The sequence below is a fragment of the Drosophila tropicalis genome, unplaced genomic scaffold (assembly GCF_018151085.1).
Source record: "Drosophila tropicalis isolate 14030-0801.00 unplaced genomic scaffold, ASM1815108v1 contig_158, whole genome shotgun sequence".
Classification (NCBI taxonomy): domain Eukaryota; kingdom Metazoa; phylum Arthropoda; class Insecta; order Diptera; family Drosophilidae; genus Drosophila; species Drosophila tropicalis.
The window spans coordinates 1,482,337-1,502,933 of NW_027172602.1; the positions used below are offsets into that span (position 1 = coordinate 1,482,337).

The window sequence follows — 20,597 nt, forward strand, 5'->3', positions numbered from 1 at the left end:
TCGGAGCAAAACCAATCGGTTAATCGACATTATCGGAGCAAAACCAATCGGTTAATCGATATTATCGGAGCACGAATTGTCTCGATAACTTTTTTGGCGGCCTTTTTTGGTTTTGAAAAGTGCCGGCGGTAGGAACTTCCAAACGATTTAATAAATTGGATGTTGCAATCTTTCAAATGTAAATAAAATTTATGTTTTGTAATACTGTGTTTATACATATATTGCATTTTACTGTTTGCTTAGAGCTGTATTAAAATAAATATATATGTATTGCCGCCATTGGTTTTTGGCCGACTTTTGTTTGTCTTCTGCTTTGTTACATAATTAAGTCCTAATTTTAAGTTAATCTAATTGCTTTAAACTAAACTACTACAAAAATTTAAAGCAGCTGCTTTAGTAGTTGCGAGTTCTCTTTAAACAACCTCATGCCCAATCTTCCTCGGTTCACAACAACGCTTAAGCACTATCGGCAGGAACTGGAGCTGGAGCTGTGGTTGTTTCTGGATTAGAGGAGGGAGAGGATTCGGGATCCACACTGACTGTGCGCACAAACACAGCTGAGGCTTCAATTACAATTGTGGGCAATTCTGCGCTTGTCTGTGGTTCAGAAACTTGCTCTGGAGCTGAAATTGGGCTAGGGTTGGGTAATGAAGCTGTTTCTGGTTTTGGCTCTGATTGGGGCTCAACTACGGGAGTCTGCTCGCCCTGGGGCTCTGCATTATGACTCTGCTCGGTCTTGGCCTCATCGACCGGAATAGGAGCTGCATCTGCTACCACTGGGGAAGGTTCCGGTGTAGGCTCTGCGCTTGGTGTTGTTTCTTCGGTTTTGGCAACAACGGTAGTGGGTGTAGGACTAGGAGCAGCGGACACGGTTGCGGGAGCCACTGGTGGTTTGCCCTCTCCACTTCCGCTTCCTTTAGTTGTTGTTGCTGTAGTTCCAGCCGCAGATGTACCAGCAGGCGATGGCGATTTGGATTTGTTTTTCGATTTAACGGCTGGCGATGGTGTCCGCGACTTGGATACGCGCTGCTGCTCCTGTAGAACTTTTAAATTCTGCTCGTGGGCACTACGATCCAGCAGCACCGATGTAGATTGCGGCGGTGCCGGACTGGCAGCCCGTTTGATATCCTCAATTTTGGCATCCATTTCCTTTCGGATTTCCTTAATAGGTTTCAGCAGAAAAACGGGTACATCATCATCGCGACGCTGATACAACATTTCGCCCTCAAAGTCGACCAATTTGTGTTTGCGGGCACGGAGCAATATACCCACCACCTTGTCTGATATATAGTTGTAAATCTATAATAAAAAAAAGTGAGTTAATCATAATTAAATCCGAATTCGTTGCACTAAGTAACTCACGTTGAAGAGCTCGCCGAAGGGGATCACCCGCATGGTGGGTTCATCTTTAACATCGTAGCCTTCGGAATTAATGATTTGGCATAGTTCCAACATTTCCTTCATCACATGTATATTGGCCTTTTGACCACGCATTTCAGTAAGACTGCCGGCCAATGGTTTACCATATTGATCCTTGGAGAAGCTCGGCTTAGGCGATGAGGCACGTCCATCTTGTGAGAATGGATTTAGCAACTGCGATTGCTTATGCTGTGTAGCCTGATTGTTGAACATTGCTACCTTGGAGGACAATGGAGAGTCCTGTAAACGCAATAATTATACAATAAAGTTAAATGAAATAAATGAAGTGAAAGTTGTTCAAATTAATCCGAAGAAGAATTGTGAAGAAGCCAAAGAAAGTTTTAGTTCAAGTTTTAAAGTTAATAACTTGAATAAAACTTATAATATTGATTGTAGATTGTAGATTAGATTCTACTAATAAACTATTACTGGAATTACTCTTTAGGATAAAATGTTGGCAGGACTGCCGAATTGCAAAACAGTGTGGCAAAAAAAAAAAAAAAAACGTTAAAAGTGATTTTTTGTTTTTAAATTCAAAATGTGAAAATTAATTAGCTACAATTAAATAACATCAGTTGTACATTTTGTGTAATATTTCATCAAATAAATGCAAGATGTTTTAGAAATGAGCCAGCCAAAGGAATTTGCAAATGTCGTGGCCATAAATAACGAAAAAATGACCGGAAGAGGGGAAAGAGCCGTTGTTGGGGGTGCTGACTGGGACTAACAATGACCTTCACAAGACAACAACAGCAAATAGCTACAGTCACAGCCTCAACCGCAGTCGTGGCCGCAGCCGTTTATATTTGTTATTTATTTTATTTAGTTTAACGTGAAGAGTGAAGACTTTATGGACACATGAATGAAAACAACATTTATGATTTTTTTTTTTCTTTTTTGGCAAATTATAATTTTTCTTTTGCCTTGCCGCCAAAGTCAATGACGAAATTGGTTTCTTTGATCAATAACCCAAAAACGAAATGAAAAGATTTCTTCAATCAATGCGCGAAATTCATTCATATAAATAAATCGAAATAAAATCCTGATTGAGGTGATGAATGAAATGTTTGCCAAAAGCAAAGTCTCTTTATCTATTTCTCTATCTCTCTCTCTCTGTCTCTCCCTTGTCACTATGTATACTCTATGTATCTAATAGATACAAAAGTATCTTCTTCACACACATGATTTCTTTGAAAGAGTTGACAATGAATCAAACCAATCTAAAAATCAACCCAAACCAAACCAAAAAAAAAGAAAACCCCAACCGAATTGAACCCAACTAACAAGTAAAATTGGTGAAAGTCTGGGAAACATACATACATAAAATGTCTATTGAAATTATACACATTTCTTAACAATAATGGGAAAAATCATACATGCCCCCTGCCACCCCCTACCAACACCGCCCCCCCACAAGTAAGCTCTACCGATCAAAACATGTGAGTGATAACATAAATGAAAAATTTCAAAAACACAAAAAGAAACTGGAAATTAGTGAACAATTTGTTTCAATCTTTTCGACTTGATTAGGATATACACATGTACACATACATACATATCTATTAGGGTATAGTATATAATATAATCTTCATGATAATAATGATATATTTGTCGTATGAAATTCTTGGATGTATGTTTCTTTTTTTTTTGAACTGCAGCTGTTTGTTGGCGCCGAAGTTGTCACTGTCACTGTCGCAAATTGTCGTCGTCTGCGCATTTTGTCGATCTTTACTATATACCTATATATACATATACATATGTACATATGTATGTATGCATGTTTCAGTTATATACATATATGTATATACTTTTATGTATGTATGTACATACATACTTATAGCCAAATGGCTATTTCAACTCGAACGATGGTCATTGCCAAGAATTTTTCCGTGTTTTGATCTACTTGAGTTTTTGTGCGAAATTTTCTTTCTATACGTTTTTTCTTCCTTTTTTTTTTTATTTTTATTTGTCTTTTGTCGTTTTAATTTTTTTTTTTTTTTATCTTTATACATATGTACATATATTATTTTTGGCAATTCATGTGGCGACAAATTAAAACAAAAGCAACATAACATTTCTTATATTATATACATAAAAGATGATTTTATTTTTTTTTTTTTTTTGTTGTTTGTTTGAAAACTTGATGTCATTTCGATTTAATGAATTTTAATCAGATATTTCAGTATGTTTCGCTTTTTGTTGGCGTTGTGGTTTTTGGCATTTGTCGCACGAGTTAAAAAATGAGGAAAAAGCTTAAATATTCATTTTCAAAAATATATAAAAATATTGTTTTGTTTTAATGTTTTTTTTTCACTCCTCTCTATCTATCTCTCTCTTAACATTCCACATGAAATTCCATTTTCATGGGCAAATTATTTTGGGATCTTTGGACAGATTATTGTGATATCAGGTTTGATAATTATTTTCTTAAGATTTTTTTATGAGTGAAATTCTTTCGAAATTTGTTTAAGGATACTTACCACCACAAAGCGCAGGGCTCCTAACTCATGGGATACATCTGTCATATTGTTGTGGCTGTTGCTGGTCGCTTGATCTTTTGAATTTTGCAGTTTGAGTTATTTATACCGTAGATCGAAACTGAGAGAGAATGTGGAATTCGCTACCCCTTTGATTCTTTTTGCTTGTTTTTTTTTTTTTTTTGTTTGTTTTGCCTGCAAAAAAAAACACATAATTTGTTTTGGGGATTTTTGTAACAATTTGTTTTTAACTTCAAATTCAATTAGCTTAAAGTTTTAATTGTCCATTCTCGGTAATTTGAGCATTAATTTCGGCATTTCTAAATACTGTTATAACTGAGAAGATAATGTCAATTAAAGCATCATTTAGTATGTAGTTAATATGCAAAAAGATCTGGATATAAGCATTATAATTATAGTAAAATCAACAGGTAGTTTCATTTTAAATGGCTAATTGTTTCATTAAAAAGGGTCTTTTTTTGGTCTGTAGAAGTTGTAGCTTAGGTTTTCAGTCTATGTATATTGATATGATTTACAAATGTTCTATGTGTTTGTGTGTGTGTGGGAAATTTGGCTTACAACACGTTCTGTTAAACACAAATTAGTTACTAAAGCAAATCAAGAAAAGTATATGAAAGATGGAGAAAATGTAAGTCAAGCAACCGTTAGACCTGAACTTTGCGCATGCGCGACCCCAAAGCGACCTAAAAAAAGAAACAAACAAAAAAAAAATGCCAACCGGAATTTGCTACAATTTTGTTACTACCTTTATACATATGTATTTAGGTAGGTGTTTGTATGTATGTACCCTTCAGTATCGGTCGCCGCAAATTCCTCTGAAAATCCGAGGCAATTTTTCAGATGTCGCCTCGGAATTTCAGGGGACATGCCATACAAATTTGCGGCGACATTTAACATTGTGTGTCCTAGCGCCTCGGACATTCTATCGATTTTTCGGCGACATATCGCCGGAATTTCCTCTGAAGACGAATAACAAAGTGGCTCGTGTGTTCAACGGAACTTGCGGCGACATGTCGACGGAATGTCCCAGCAAAATAGTGGTTGATTTTTCAATCGAATTAGCGGCGACATGTCGACGCAATGTCCCAGCGAAATTATACCTCGGATTTACAATCGACATTGCGGCGACATTGTCGATGGAATATCCCCGCATTTTCCCAAAAATAAATAAAAACTTGACTTGATTTGGTTTTTAACACGCATTAGTTTTTATTTAATAACATATATATTCATTTAAATTTGTTTTTTTTTATTCTTAAATATATTACATTAAATTTAAATATTTATGTATATTTACATTTTTCTTAAGTTTTTTATTGCTTTACTTCTTTTGGCTTGTGCCAACCAATGCTCATCCGGAATCGGATTTTGGATGGATTCTAAAAAGAACAAAATTGATTAGGGAATGAAAACTTCATAATATTTTAATAACACTTACCTTTATTACTGTATACACTGAATTTGAAAAAATTCAACAGTTCCTGTTCCTACGAAATTCAATCGCGAATGAACAAAGAAACGAAAAGTACAAAGCGATGCGCGCAGATTGGAAAAAACAATAACAACAATGCACTGACGAACGAAGTGAATTGGCGTAGACAAAAATCATCATGCTTTACTTCTTCCAATTTTTTTTTTTTCAAATGCTCTCATATCTCTGCGTACACCCAAGAAAATTTCTGTATTTCAAGTTTGACCATTAATAGCCCTCAGTATAAACAAGATATCGAATTTTTTCTTTTTCTTTTTGTTTTTTTAATTATTAAACTTAATATTTAATACCATTTCTTTTATCAAAACAAAAATCTTAAGCAATATTTAACCAATAGAAAAAAAAACATAACAAAAAATGACTTTCCAAAAGTCTGCGTACATATGTACGTAGAATTCTGCGTACAATGAGGGAATTGGCGATTACCGTTAACTTTTCCGGCTTCTTATTTTCGTTAAATATTTTCTCGGAAACTTGCAAGCACATTTTTTCACTTTTCGGCACGCGTTGTATCATGGAGACCAAAGGAAAAGAAATTTGTGTTGAAGAGCGCAAATTAATTTTAAAATTTCGTTTGGAGGGCAAATCCTGGCGAGAAATCGGACGATTAGTTGGCAGAACTCATTTCTCTTGTCAGAGAGTATACGACAACTACGTTTCAACAGGCTCTATAGCATCAAAGCCCCGATCTGGCCGTCCTTCGTTGCTGACAGAGAGGGAGAAGAAGCGAATTGTTCAGCTGGTGCCTCCAAATCCAAGGATTACTGCCCATCAAGGAAGTCTTGAAGTTGCGGAACGCTTCCACAAAACAGTGTCCGATCAAACAGTTCGCCGCATTTGGAAGGGAGCGGGGTATAATGGAAGAGTTGCCCGTAGGAAACCACACATATCAAAGGCAAACAAAGTTAAGCGTATGGACTTCGCCAATGAGCACATTACCAAGCCGACTAGCTTCTGGAACAAAGTCATATTTTCAGATGAGAGCAAGTTCTGCATATTTGGCATCAAGGGGAAGAAAATGATATGGAGAAAAAGAGGAGCAGCCTTCGAGAAAGAAAATTTGGTTCCAACAGTGAAACATGGAGGAGGAGGAGTAATGGTTTGGGGGTGTATGGCGGCTGGTGGTGTTGGAAACCTTACTTTTATCGAGTCTACTATGGATCACAAAGACTATATGGCTATTTTGGATCAAAATTTAAAGCAGAGTGCCGAAAAATTGCAGATTGCGGATGATTTTTACTTTCAACAGGATAATGATCCGAAGCACACAGCTCATAATGTGAAGCTATGGCTCCTCTATAATGTTAAAAAGCAGTTGCCTACGCCCCCCCAATCACCGGACTTGAATCCCATAGAGCATCTATGGGATTTATTGGAGCGCAGGATCCGGGAACACAATATTACCTCGAAAAACATGCTAAAAGAGGTTATTATGGAGGAATGGTGTAAAATAACCATCGAGGATACCCGCAAACTTGTAGAATCGATGCCAAGAAATGGTATTAAATATTAAGTTTAATAATTAAAAAAAAAAAAAAGAAAAAGAAAAAATGCGATATCTTGTTTATACTGAGGGCTATTAATGGTCAAACTTGAAATACAGAAATTTTCATGGGTGTACGCAGAGATATGAGAGCAAGTGTATATATATATGTATGTACAATGACGACATTAGCTCGTTCGGGTGCCTTCGGCTAACCTCAGCATGAAATGCGCTGGCAGAATTTTTTTCTGTCGACGTCAGTAGTTCGGAATATGTGGCGATTTTGTCCCCGGCGACATTTGGTACTGAAGGGTAAGTACATATACAAAGTAACGGTTGATTACTTCAGACACACATAAAATGGCGTTTCGAATTCGGCACTCACTTTTTGTAGTAGTAGTAGATATCCTTGCGGCTAATAACCGTTATGCAGCTAAGGCTGGAATTAATTTGCTTTTGTGTTTGAAGGTGTTTGCTTTTTCGTTTTGCAGATTTTCCACTCACTTTTTGGAGCACTTTGTTTAGGTGGCTTAGGCTATTTATAAATTTATAAATGTTTTTATTCTTCTATTTGTTCTTCTTCTTCTTTTTTTACAGAATCTCTTTCACAACATTTCCTTTTAATGTTTTTGTATTTGTTGTTTTTGTAGTTGTTGATTACAATGCACAAACAAACCAAACAAAAAAAAAAAACAAGAAATTTCTTTAGTCCCGTTTTCTTTTGCGATTTTCTTCTCTTGCGTTTTACTTGGTAGCAGTGACCAGAGTAGAGTGAGCGCCGAAAGCGAACGCGCTTTCTTTTTATAGGTAACGTCGGCAACACTGGCATCTATACAACTACATATACATAGGTCTAAATGTATGTGTGTGTGTGTGTGTTGTATAGTCGGGGGGCTTGGGCATGGGCTGCTGGTGGCTTTTCTTCGCCTTCTTTTGGGATTTTCAGCTGTCGTTGCTCTCTTTTGCATTTTTCTGTTTTTTTTTTTTGTTTCTAATTTTTTAAATTTAGATAAAAATGTTTTCCCCCACTAAACAATAACAAAAACAAAAGGAGCTCTCTCTCTTCCTCTCTCTCTATCTCTCTGTCAAAGACAAAATTAAGACGAGCATTTTGAAAATATGAAGCTCAACCTTACGAACCTTTTTAAAAGAGTTTTAAAACACATATGTAGGTGAACATAAATCTTTGGATCTACTTGATTTTTCAAGATTTAAAATTTAACTTTAATTTTGCTTATACTGCATATGCAAGTATCTGTATAGCAACATAATCTTAACTATGTCTGAACTCTAAGCATAATTTTGATCCCCTCTAAAATATGTATGTTGAATTATGGTTTCTTAAATTCATTTATAATCAAATTCAAGACATTGAAACACCTGCATTTTTAATTGATTTTCATGCTCTATAGAAATTCAAACGAATTTAAAGTTAGTGTTAGGTCTGTATTGGAGGTTTCGGGTTTATGCGCATCGCTAAGCTTGGGGTCAGGCATGAAAGATGATTAGAGAGAGAGACAGAGAGAGTGAAAGAGAAGAAATAAAATGCAAATGGCAATTCCGATTCGGCATTATCTATGTACGTATCTGTCTGTCTTTGGGGAGGGGGGTGTGGCAAAACCGGAAGTAGTCATGTTTTTTTTTTTTTTTTTTTTTGCTCTTTGTTGCCACTTAACAACAGTCAAATCTAATGCATTATTTAGAACTTTAAATAGAATTGTCATCTAATGGGTAAGTGATCAATTGTGGGGATTCTTTGGTTCTCTATTTGCTTTTTTTTTTGTGCAGACATCCCATGAGCAGAGTCTTTAGTAAAATGCAATATGATGCCAAACGTATGCAAACGTAATGCAAATGTTGGATGCCATTCAAAAATACCATTCTTGCAACCTTTTATCTTCTATCCTCCGTCCATAGTCCACTATTCACAATCTCACCATTGGATTGCCCAAACTCTTGATTCCTGAATCTCGAGCTGTGCGTTAAGCGGCAAACAGCTGCCTTGGCTTGTCAATTATGAGAAGGAATTGGTGGGTTGGGATGGGATGGGATGAGGATTGTTACCCACCCCATAAGTACCTACATACATACAATATGTATGTATGTATGACCTATGTGTTTATTACGCTAATTAAACAAATTTGCCTGCCTATTGAAATACGTTTGCAACAAATGCAAATCATTTTTAATAATTTCACCTAAATTAAGGGTATATTAGACACAACCGATGGCTGAGACTTTAAATTCAATTGCTAGGTATATCAAGATGCCCCCCCACAATTAATTCCCATTGGTCGACCATTTGAATCAGTGTGAACTCCCGCATTCCTACTTATTGTGTGCTGTTGCATGTTTGGCTGACAGCCACAAGTGCATAGCGAATGGCAGGCCACAAATGTAATATTGGTGGTGGTGGTGGTGAAGGTGGCTAGTAGCTAACTACATACATACATCTTTGGCGACGACCGTTGGGCAATTATATGGGATGCCGATGCTGATGGCTCATGTTTGGCATGGGGTGGGGGCATAAATAAAATCAACTCATGAATGAAAACGCGTTCGCCTGAGCGAATTTCCTGTTGCACACAAAAACTCTGCAAATTGTTTAACATAAATTATTTGATAGATTTGCTGGCAAGCAGCGGACGGTGGCACGTTTATTCTTGTTGAAAGACTCAAAGGAGTATACAAAACAATTTGTTCACCATAAAGACTATGTATCAATTTAAAACTAAAGAAAAAATGATGATGATGATGATGATGACTGTCAAACCATTTTTATAAATACATTTTGATTTGAGAAAACGTCAAAATGACAGATTAGCAAATTGGGGTCTATGTCTGTATCTGTGGTATGACTCAGACCATAGGACTGTCCCTCTGTAGTGTGGTTTTCCCTATTAACAAAAATATTTTCTCTTCAACTACGTTTTATTTTGGAATGTTTTGGTATGTAAATGCATGGCAATTTTATGGATATTGCCAAATTTAGTCATAAATTGCCATTCTATACGTTATTTCCACTCTGCTGTGCATTATAGAAATTGCGCATACGCAACGTTGGCTTATTCATACATTTTGATTAATACCCTTACATTAAATGGTTTATACTGATTTGTTAATAAAATAGCTTTATTAAATCCTATTATACAAAACTATTTGTTTTGTTTTTTTCTGAATCAAGATAATGTGGTCTTGATACTTTCAACATCTAATCAAAGATTAGAATCTTTAGTTAAAGAATTTTAAGGGTATTAGAAATTTAAGTTGGCCATTTTCGTTTCTTATTTGTTGGGAATACATACATTTGTAGTATATATGTATGTATGTAGATATGGCGCAAAATAATATTTTGTGTGTTTTTCTTTCGTTTTTGTGATGTGATGTGTACGGATGGCTCATCCCTAGATCTATATATAAATACGGGCACTTGGACCGCATTATATGGTACCTATTATACAAAAAAAAAAAAAAAAAAAATATATATATATATACATATATACATAGGTACATACATATCTATACATATAGATAGACATACTTCGCCTATGTATATGTACATATATACAAACATACATATATACATATGTAGTATATGACAGATAGTACCTACTAGATGCCTGGCCTAGTGACGCAAAATTAACTTTTTGCCAAAATTGTTATTATTATAATTACTTTCATTTCTTATTTCTCTTTTTTTTTTTTTTTGAATCAATCTCAATCAATGATTTGGTTTTTTTTTTTTTTGTAATTGGTTATTATTATTTTAGTGGACATTATCCGATCGACAAAGGAAAATATGCAAATGCCAATGAAATTCTCTCCGAGAAAGAAAAATTAACCAGCTCTTGTAAGACATGTGTAAATATTTATATTTTACCCTGATCTGATCCGATTCGATCAGATCAGATCATAGCCAATTTTTTTTGGGGTCGTGGTGGTTTTTTTTTTCTTTCTTTTTATGACGTCGACAATCGACGCAAGAATTTTGGAATTTGGCATGCCTGAAGGACGCCAACATGTTGTATACGTAACGATCGAATTGAGTGGGCGAAATTTTGCTTTAATTTAGTTTTTTTTTTTTTTTGTTTTTCGGTCATGAATCAGTGTATTTTGTTTTGAATTTTTTCTTTTTGTGTGTGGATGGACCATGGGGAATTTCTCAATATAGAAATTGTTTAATTTCTATGTGAATTCCTATTGTGTGTTTGTATTTGATGCCTACTATGTGAATATTTGGCCATTTTCCATTCCCATTTTGATTGAAATTGCTTGGTACTTGGTTCCAAGTGAGTAGGTTTCGGTTAGTTTAATGAATTAGCACAATCATGCTTTATTAGCATTAACAACAACACGAGATAAGAACTAAACCATAATAATAATATCAATACGGGGTTTTTAATTTGTGTTGTCGCTCATAAAATGAGATTAAATAGACCAACATAAATGCTAAAAACGCCTAAAATTTGATTAGAAGTATTAAAAGTTTTCTAAAATGTTACTCGATATAAAGTTTAACCGTGCCATTTGGAGTCTTTCAATGAGGGGGGTCAACAGTACAACAACTGTTGGCTCTGACATCACAGAGAGACATGAAATGAGAATGGGAGTGGTGAGTGGGGGAGAGAGGAAGTCTTGTCCGCCACATGGCCAACACTTGATGTGCTATTTTTAGCAATCTCTGAATATCAGAATATCGGAAATCTCATCAACAATGATGACGAAGGCATCAAGACGAGGCAACAAAAAGATGACGATGTCTTGGCATTGGCCAATGGGCGGAATCTTGAACTTGACATGGACCAGCGATAAGACTAGAACATATACACGGCTAAGGTCACTGATTAGTTGAGATCTTACTCTCAGCATTTTTGAATTTGGAATTAGTCGTTGATCAGTCTTGAAATCGAATGGTAGATAATGCTCTTCTATGTAATAGCTGTTGCCTGTTGCATTATAATCCTTACAATTGTCATTCTCAATTGTTGGAGGCCATTGTGTCGACGATTAAGGGTCTATGAGTTGGCTGCTCGTTTACCAGGACCTCGCTCTCTGCCTCTATTGGGCAATGCAAATCTCTTTCTGGGACTCACACCAGCTGAAGCCTGTCTTTTGATAGGTAAACTGGCTGACGAACATGGTGATACCTTTAAACTCTGGCTAGGACCCTGGTTTAGTGTTATGCTATTCGATCCACGCGATGTGGAGCATGTCTTGTCCAGTACCCAATTGCTGGATAAGGCATTTGAGTATGATTTCCTGGGCCAGTGGTTAAATCAGGGTCTACTGGTTAGTGGCGGCAGGAAGTGGCATCAGAGACGTAAGATTATAACGCCGGCTTTCCATTTTCGTATTCTGGAGCAATATGTGGAAATATTTGATAGACAGACACGTCAGTTTGTAAACAATTTGAACACAGTCAAGCGCAAGGAAGCTGCAAATAGTTTAAATGGCGTAGATTTCGGACGTTTCATTCATTTATGTACTCTGGATGTTATCTGTGGTAAGTTAAGTATTTGATGATTCGTCGCCCACTTGACTAAAGTTCAACCATGGTATATATGTACATATAAATCTAAATTTACCCAGCTTATGATTAGATAGGCTAAAATCAAACAAACATTAGCAATGTCAGGGCAGTGGCAGTGGGAATTTCAGTGGCAAGGCAGGACTTATTAAATTGATTAAATGTAAGAAAAAAAACAAACAAAAACAATTTTTCCGAGGGGCACTGTGTGGTGTATATTAGGCTGATTAGATTCTACAAGAACCGATTAGTTACCCAATCGTTTACAAATAAAATATTCTTTCGATAATCGTTTAGTTCAGTATGAATTAGAGTTTCGGTTTAAAACGATCGTAGTTATGTTTTTTGTTGTTGGCCTAGTTTTGGCCAGCGCCCTGTTTGTTGGCCTACTAATATATCAGTTGAAATACAAGCATATTATCGATGTGATCAGCTATATGCCGGGACCACCCACATTGCCTCTTGTGGGCCATGCCCATCATTTTATTGGGAAGGCACCCCATGAGATGATTGTCGTAATAACCGATTTTATGAAAACCTATTCGAAAGGACAGGCCATGAAGGTGTGGCTGGGGCCAGAGCTAAATATCCTAATGGGCGATCCCAAGGATGTGGAAGTTGTTTTGGGCACATTGCGTTTCAATGACAAGGCCCACGAATACAAGGCACTGGAACCGTGGCTTAAGGAGGGCCTCTTAGTTAGTCGTGGCCGTAAATGGCATAGACGTCGCAAGATTATCACACCAGCTTTCCATTTTAAGATATTGGATCAGTTTGTGGAAATCTTCGAGAGGGAGTCACGTGTCCTGATTAAACAACTTGAGAAAGAACGACAACGTAATGGCTCAGATGGTTTCAATCTATACGATTGGATTAATCTCTGCACCATGGACACGATTTGTGGTAGTTTTTACAAATCTTTGTTTGAATCATATTTAATAGGCTCTAATTTGCTCTCTCTTTCTTAGAAACCGCCATGGGTGTTTCAATTCATGCCCAGACGAATGCCGATTCGGATTATGTTCGTGCCGTGAAAACCATTTCCATGGTCCTGCACAAACGCATGTTCAACATATTCTATCGCTTCGATTTAACCTACATGCTGACTCCGTTGGCTAGAGCCGAACGCCGAGCCTTGAATGTGCTGCATGAGTTCACAGAGAAGATTATTGTCCAGCGTCGCGAGGAGCTTCTACGTGGAGCACCGAGTGAGACGGAAACCAGTAGTGCTGATGCCGATGTGGGTGCCAAGCGTAAGATGGCCTTTTTGGATATCCTTTTGCAGTCGACTGTGGATGAGAAACCGCTAACCAATCTGGATATACGCGAAGAAGTCGATACATTTATGTTTGAAGGACATGATACCACATCCTCCGCCTTGATGTTCTTCTTCTACAATTTGGCAACTCATCCAGAGAGTCAGCGAAAATGTTTCGAGGAGATTAAATCTGTGATTGGAACTGATGTGCAGACACCAGTCACATATGAGCTTCTGAATAAGCTTCATTATGTTGAATTGTGCATCAAAGAGACTCTACGCTTATATCCTTCGGTACCACTACTTGGACGCAGAGTTATTGAGGAATGCGAAATAAGTATGATTTAATGTTACTTTAGTTAAATTTGTCAGTGATACTTATTCTTGTTCGTGTAGATGGTAAAGTTATACCAGCCGGAACCAACATTGGAATCTCGCCACTTTTTATGGGACGACGTGAAGATCTGTTTGTTGAGCCAAATAGCTTCAAGCCGGAAAGATTTGATATTGTAACTACTGCAGAGAAACTAAATCCGTATGCATATATTCCATTCTCGGCGGGACCACGCAATTGTATTGGACAGAAATTTGCCATGTTAGAGATCAAGGCAATTGTAGCCAATACACTGCGTCACTTTGAGATTGATTTTGTTGGCGATACCTCAGAGCCTCCTGTACTTATTGCTGAGCTTATTTTGCGCACCAGAGATCCGCTCATGTTCAAGTTGAAGGAGCGCGTCTACTAGCATTAGCTAAGGGACTCAAAAACTTAAGTTTCATCTTTGTGAGATGTTGTAAATAAACCTATGACGATTATATAATAGACGAAATTGTTTTAATTTACTAAATTGCATCTATCCATAGGGAATCAGAAAGACCGCGAAAGACCTGTGAGTTTTAAATTTCCCATTTTCGATATCGACTATAGCGTTGCCACATTGTTAACCGATATATGATGCTGAAGTGTCATCACCAACGATTGTTGTTTTTCCCCAAACAGATGACAAGAAGTTAATGCAAAGTAACCATATTCAATTCCTGTCATAAATTGAAAACACATATAATTGTACATTCAGGCAAATCAAATTCAAATCTATGGACGAATATTCGAGACAACATATGGATGACTGCTTTCTGCGGACGCCCAGCGATGTCCGTACCACGTGAGTACTCATGATTTTCCCCGTTTTAGAGAAAGCAACCTCGAACTTAACATTTCCATCAGCAATGTGCCGGCTCCAGCCAAATCAGTAACGGACTATAAGTCACGTAAAACGGAACTTCATGTCCTCCGACTGAACGAGGCATCCCAGCAAATGACTATGGACACATTGCGCTCCATCCACGGACCGGAATTTAAGCTGCAAGACATCAGCAAATATAAGGATCGCGGGAGAGGCGGCGATGGCATAAAGCGTGCCTATTGGAATGATCGGGGAACCTTAATGGTGCAAAGTGTACAAGGTGTTAGCTATAAGACAGGAACCGGTGGAGCCACTGACTCCGATGGTGATCGTTTGCGCCGATATGCCTTGCTGAAGCTAGAAAATTATGGTTTCCATACCGCCCACTGCCTGGAAGCATACGAACATTGCTCCCATGACACTGAGGCTGCTTTATTACTGCTATATAGACGCTATATGCGTGTCCCCCAACAAGATGAATTGGCCCTGGAAGCACCTAGCGAGCCAGAACTGCTCCAAATGCGGGAAGATGAGAAGGAAGCTCTAGAATCCATCTACGATAAGGCCTATGAAGAACGAGAGCGAAATAGCGTATGGAACCTAAAGTTTAAAATTGATCATCTGCTCTCACACAGTCCCTCCGAGGTACGAAAGGCTAGGGAGGCGGCAGCTGCGGCAGTTGCAGCAGCACATGCCTTAGCTCTGGAGAAGAAAAAGAAGGCACCGCCACGTTGTCGCAACTTCGATAGGGATGGCACGTGTAAATTTGGCAGCAAATGTCGATATGCCCATGTGCCGCCTGTTCAGCCCGACACGCCTAAGAAGACAACAACTGGTGATAGTTTAGATGAGAATGACAATGAGCTGTGGTTCCATGTGGAGGTGCGATTTCCACCCGGCAGCCGTTATCCCTACGAGGCCCCATTTATATACCTGAAAACCACTTGTCATGATATCCCACATGAACTGAGACTACGTTATGCTCGCCATCTTTACAAGGAGGCTAGAGAGATTTGCCGAGATGGCATACCATGTGTGTTCAGTATTTGTGATCTTTTGCAAAACAATGAAGAACTGGCTGGTAGTTTGGATACCACACGATTTCCTTCGTCCAAGCGTTCTCTGTTCTATGATGAGCCCAAAGATGGTCAGGATAACGATGATGCCAATGGAGAAGGCCTTCAAAAGGCAAAACCTACGCATTATGCACGCGGTCAAACGGCGCGGAACATTGATGGCTCCGGATCAAAAAATGTAGAAGATTTAAAACGTGAAAATCGCCGGCTCCTGCAGCAGTTTAATGAGCGACGACGAGATGAGCGTTACCAGAAAGTAATTAATGGACGTAAACAACTTCCCGCCTTTGCCGAAATGGAGCGAATTTTAGCTCTGATTGAACAGTCACCGGTGGTGGTGATATCAGGCGAAACGGGTTGCGGCAAAAGTACCCAGGTGCCACAGTTTATTCTGGACAATTGGTTCTTTCAATCCCTCCAACGTTCCGATGACAAGAACATAGATATGCCTCATGTCGAGATCATTTGCACGCAGCCTCGTCGACTTTCCGCCATTGGTGTGGCTGAACGAGTGGCTGCCGAGCGTCTGGATCGGATTGGACAATTGGTTGGCTATCAGATACGACTCGAGAACAAGATATCTTCCAGCACCCGCTTGAGTTTCTGTACAACAGGAATCTTGTTGCGTCGCCTGGCCTCTGATCCTTTGTTGGGCACTGTGACCCATGTCATTGTGGACGAGGTCCATGAACGATCCGAAGAATCTGATTTCTTGTTGCTGATACTCAAGCATATACTAAGAGAACGCAAGGATCTTAAGGTGATCCTTATGTCGGCTACCCTAAATGCCTCTCTTTTCTCTGACTATTTCGGTGGTGCACCAGTTTTGGATATACCCGGACGAACGTTTCCTGTTCAGCAACTATTTCTCGAAGATATACTGGAGGTCAGTAATTTTGTAATGGAAACCGATACGAAATTCTGTCGCAAGCTCAAAAAATCGGAGCTGGCGGAATTAATGTGGGAACAGGAATATGCCGATGTCCAAGCAACAGGTCAACCTCCAGGCAAAAAAATCAAAGACGAGAAACTAACCCTTGCTGAAACCTATAATCGATATGCCGGTAAGACGACTCAATCTAATTCAATTTAATTCACTTAATGTTTAATTTGCCGTCATTTTAGATTTCAGCAAAACAACCTGTAGAAGCATTTACCAAATGGAACCTATGATGATCAATCCAGATCTGATTGAATCGGTTTTGACCTACATTGTGGAGGGCTCTCATGAGTGGCCACGTGAGGGTACAATACTTATTTTCCTTCCAGGCTTTCAGGAGATACAAACTGTGCACGATTCACTTTTGGATCATTCGATCTTCTCACCAAGGGCTGGCAAATTTGTTTTAGTACCCTTGCATTCATCGCTGTCTGGTGATGATCAGGCTTTGGTCTTTAAGCGGGCTCCTCCGGGAAAGCGAAAAATTGTGCTTAGCACGAATATAGCTGAAACCTCGGTAACAATTGACGATTGTGTCTTTGTTATCGACTGCGGGCTGATGAAGGAGAAATGCTTCGACTCGAATCGGAATATGGAATCCCTTGATCTTGTCTGGGTGTCGCGGGCGAATGCTAAACAGCGAAAAGGTCGTGCCGGTCGTGTTATGCCCGGCATTTGTATTCATTTGTATACGAGTCATCGGTTTCATGAGCATTTCTTGGCCCAACCAGTGCCGGAGATTCAGCGTGTTCCGCTCGAGCAGATTGTGCTGCGAATTAAAACTCTCCAAATGTTTGCCAGACTAAACACCCCGTCCGTTCTGCTAGAGACCTTAGAGGCCCCCACCGAAGACAGTGTTATGGGTGCCTTGAGTCGTCTGCGCAATGTTGGCGCTCTAGATGCTGAAGATCAGTTGACGCCTTTGGGTCATCATCTGGCTGCTTTGCCTGTGGATGTGCGCATTGGCAAACTGATGTTATATGGTGCCATCTTCCAGTGCCTTGACAGTGTTCTGACGATTGCCGCTTGCTTGAGCAATAAATCACCATTTGTAAGTCCGCTCAATAAGCGAACAGAGGCAGACAGAGCCAAGCGTTTGTTCGCCTTGGGCAACAGTGATCATCTAACCGTACTGCACGCCTATAGGGTAAGATAATATAAAATAAATAATATAGGTACATATTTAAATATTGATTAACATTCCAAATATTTTAATAGAAATGGCTTGATGTTGCCAAACGTGGCAATTATGCAGCCAGCAGAAATTATGCCAACGAACATTTCCTCTCGCTCAACACTCTGGAGACAATAGCCGATCTCAAATATCAATATCTAGAGCTTTTGGTTTCGATTGGTTTTGTGCCCACCAATGTGCCGCGTAGACGCAAAAATTCCAATGATAATATACTCCAACTGACAGGTAAGTTATCCTCGAATACAAAACAAAAACATATACATAATTACATTCCTATACTCTTTGACTTTCAATTTTTTAGGAGTTGAACAGAATCTTAATGGTGACAATAATCGTTTACTTACCTCTCTCCTCTGTGCGGCACTCTATCCGAATATCGTGAAAATCATGACTCCAGAACGTTTCTATGTACAAACTGCTGGCGGTGCTGTACCCCGTGAGCCCAAACATTTGGATTTGCGTTTCAAGACACATGGAGATGGTTATGTGAAAATTCATCCATCATCAGTTAACTCGCAGGTGGCTGTATTTCAGTCACCCTTTTTGGTTTATCAGGAGAAAGTGCGTACGAGTTGTATATATATACGGGATTGCTCAATGCTGCCACTCGTTGCCCTTGTCCTATTCGCTGGCAGCGATTTTAACGTGGAACTCCACGATGGCGATTTCCTATTTCTTCTTGAGGGCGGTTGGATTATACTCAAGGGACATGATTATGAGACGGCCGAAATGGTGCAGTGTCTGCGTACAGAACTCATTAAATTGCTAGAGGAAAAAATCAGGGATCCATGCCTTAATTTGATGCATCATAAAAATGGCTGTCGTATTATAAATAACATTGTTCAATTGGTTAGCAACAATTGATGACAAAATTTTAAGCCGTTTGTATACAAAATGTGTGTGTATTTTTAATAATAGCCGATTTACAAGAATTGTGTATAGCCAATTGATAATTAAATTAATTTTAAAAGCAATATATTAAATAATTTAAATAACAATAATAATAATAAAAACAATAATAATGGCTGTAAAAGAAACTCCAAAAATTGCAACTTAATTTACCTTATTTGCCTACTAATTACGTATCGAATATATCACCTTGAGATTTACCTAGAAGAACTACACACGTACATATATACATAGATATATCTTTTTGTATGTCATTCATCAATTTGATGTTCGGTCTACGTTAGTTTGCCATCTTTTGGGCGCCTCGCACTCATCACTCAAACTCAAATATCGATCAAATTGACAAGTATTTGCTCTCACAACTTTCATAAGTTCATAATGATCGGGGTGTGCCACCACCTAGAAATACCCTGGCGAGGGCGACGACGACGAAGACAACCACATCGACTATTTTCTTGCTGGAATATACTGATTGCGGGAAAATACATTTGCCCATCAATTACAATTGCAATTCATTTGAATTTATTTAAATACACTTGGATTTACTTTGCTTAAATTTGTATTCAAAACGGCGGCAGCATAGCTCTCTTGCCTCCCACACTTGTCTTGTCTCTTGGATCGTCGATATTATCGATATATCAAAAGTTAGTTCTACTTTGATAATAATTAATTATACTTATCAAATGATAAGGTGGCAGGTCTATATAAACTTAATGCTGCCATGAATCAGATGTGAATGTGAATTTAAATACAAAATGTTTGAATTTTGTTTAAAACCTTGAGCAGTCATACTCAATCTATATCTTCCATACCTATATACATATATATGTACATACATACATACATATATATATTTATATATCGTTGCTCTCTCTTTCCCTCTCTGTGGTTATTTTGATTTTGTTAACACATTTTTCTTCGGTTTAAAGCATTCCCCACTGAAGGCTTCACTTCTTAAATACAATTGTGGAATAATTTTAACACCTTATTTCAAACTGGATATTTGCATACCGATTTAATCCAATTAGATTAGCTCACCTGGGCCACTCCACAGACACTACAGAGTCCACCGCCGAAATAATTGGGAAAATGGTGAGGAGGGGGATTGGTTTTGATTCATATTCAATTTCTAACGTCTAATACGTTACGTAGTGTAATCTTATCGGTGACTAATTAAATTGACTAATTTTATGATCACTTGTGCTATAATCCATGTACCTACATTATTCATTTCAAGAATCTATGAAATTCTTCAACTTTAAATTGCGGTTAGAGAACCGCAATAATTATAGTTATCTGCAAATGAGTTCAATATAAATATTAGATGACGTATAATTTGCAATTTCGTAATACTTTTGCTGCTTTTTTGTTTTTAAGCTTTCTCATTTGTTTACAATGAAATGAGTAAATGTTGTTATATATTCCAATATAAAACAAAAAATATATCGGTTTGCTAAGATATTAGGTTTTACAATTTATTTATTTATTTTAAACTTATTGCCAATAACTTTTTTTTCATTATTGTTATTATAGGTAATTTATTTATTTGTAAAGTTTTTAGATTAAGAATATTTAAACCGCCGCCACTGATCGATCTGATTACTCTGAGCTGCCGA

The 20,597-nt window shown here is 38.0% G+C and overlaps 3 protein-coding genes across 5 annotated transcripts; 2 read left to right on the top strand and 1 right to left on the bottom strand.

Moving 5' to 3' along the window:
• Positions 1–203: 203 nt before the first annotated feature.
• On the bottom strand, positions 204–7,649 carry LOC137587407 (uncharacterized). Of its 2 annotated transcripts, XM_068303813.1 has the most exons (5): positions 7,278–7,649; positions 7,109–7,197; positions 3,900–4,091; positions 1,363–1,659; positions 204–1,299 (listed from the first exon to the last, which is right to left on the bottom strand). In XM_068303813.1, the coding sequence occupies exons 3-5, from the start codon at positions 3,942–3,944 to the stop codon at positions 457–459; spliced, it is 1,185 nt and encodes a 394-aa protein (XP_068159914.1). In that variant the 5' UTR covers positions 3,945–4,091; positions 7,109–7,197; positions 7,278–7,649; the 3' UTR covers positions 204–456. The 2 variants fall into 2 exon arrangements, with proteins under 2 accessions (XP_068159914.1, XP_068159913.1); XM_068303812.1 differs by lacking the exon at positions 7,109–7,197.
• A 4,159-nt stretch (positions 7,650–11,808) lies between these two features.
• Cyp4d1 (Cytochrome P450 4d1) lies at positions 11,809–14,507 on the top strand. 2 transcript variants are annotated; one of them, XM_068297963.1, is made up of 3 exons: positions 11,809–12,395; positions 13,388–14,014; positions 14,074–14,507. In XM_068297963.1, the coding sequence occupies exons 1-3, from the start codon at positions 11,813–11,815 to the stop codon at positions 14,421–14,423; spliced, it is 1,560 nt and encodes a 519-aa protein (XP_068154064.1). In that variant the 5' UTR covers positions 11,809–11,812; the 3' UTR covers positions 14,424–14,507. The 2 variants fall into 2 exon arrangements, with proteins under 2 accessions (XP_068154064.1, XP_068154072.1); XM_068297971.1 differs by lacking the exon at positions 11,809–12,395 and adding an exon at positions 12,751–13,322.
• A 167-nt stretch (positions 14,508–14,674) lies between these two features.
• LOC137587251 (putative ATP-dependent RNA helicase DHX57) lies at positions 14,675–19,046 on the top strand. The gene is made up of 5 exons (XM_068303575.1): positions 14,675–14,840; positions 14,903–17,001; positions 17,063–18,024; positions 18,096–18,297; positions 18,374–19,046. The coding sequence occupies exons 1-5, from the start codon at positions 14,773–14,775 to the stop codon at positions 18,934–18,936; spliced, it is 3,894 nt and encodes a 1,297-aa protein (XP_068159676.1). The 5' UTR covers positions 14,675–14,772; the 3' UTR covers positions 18,937–19,046.
• The last annotated feature ends 1,551 nt before the right edge of the window (positions 19,047–20,597 follow it).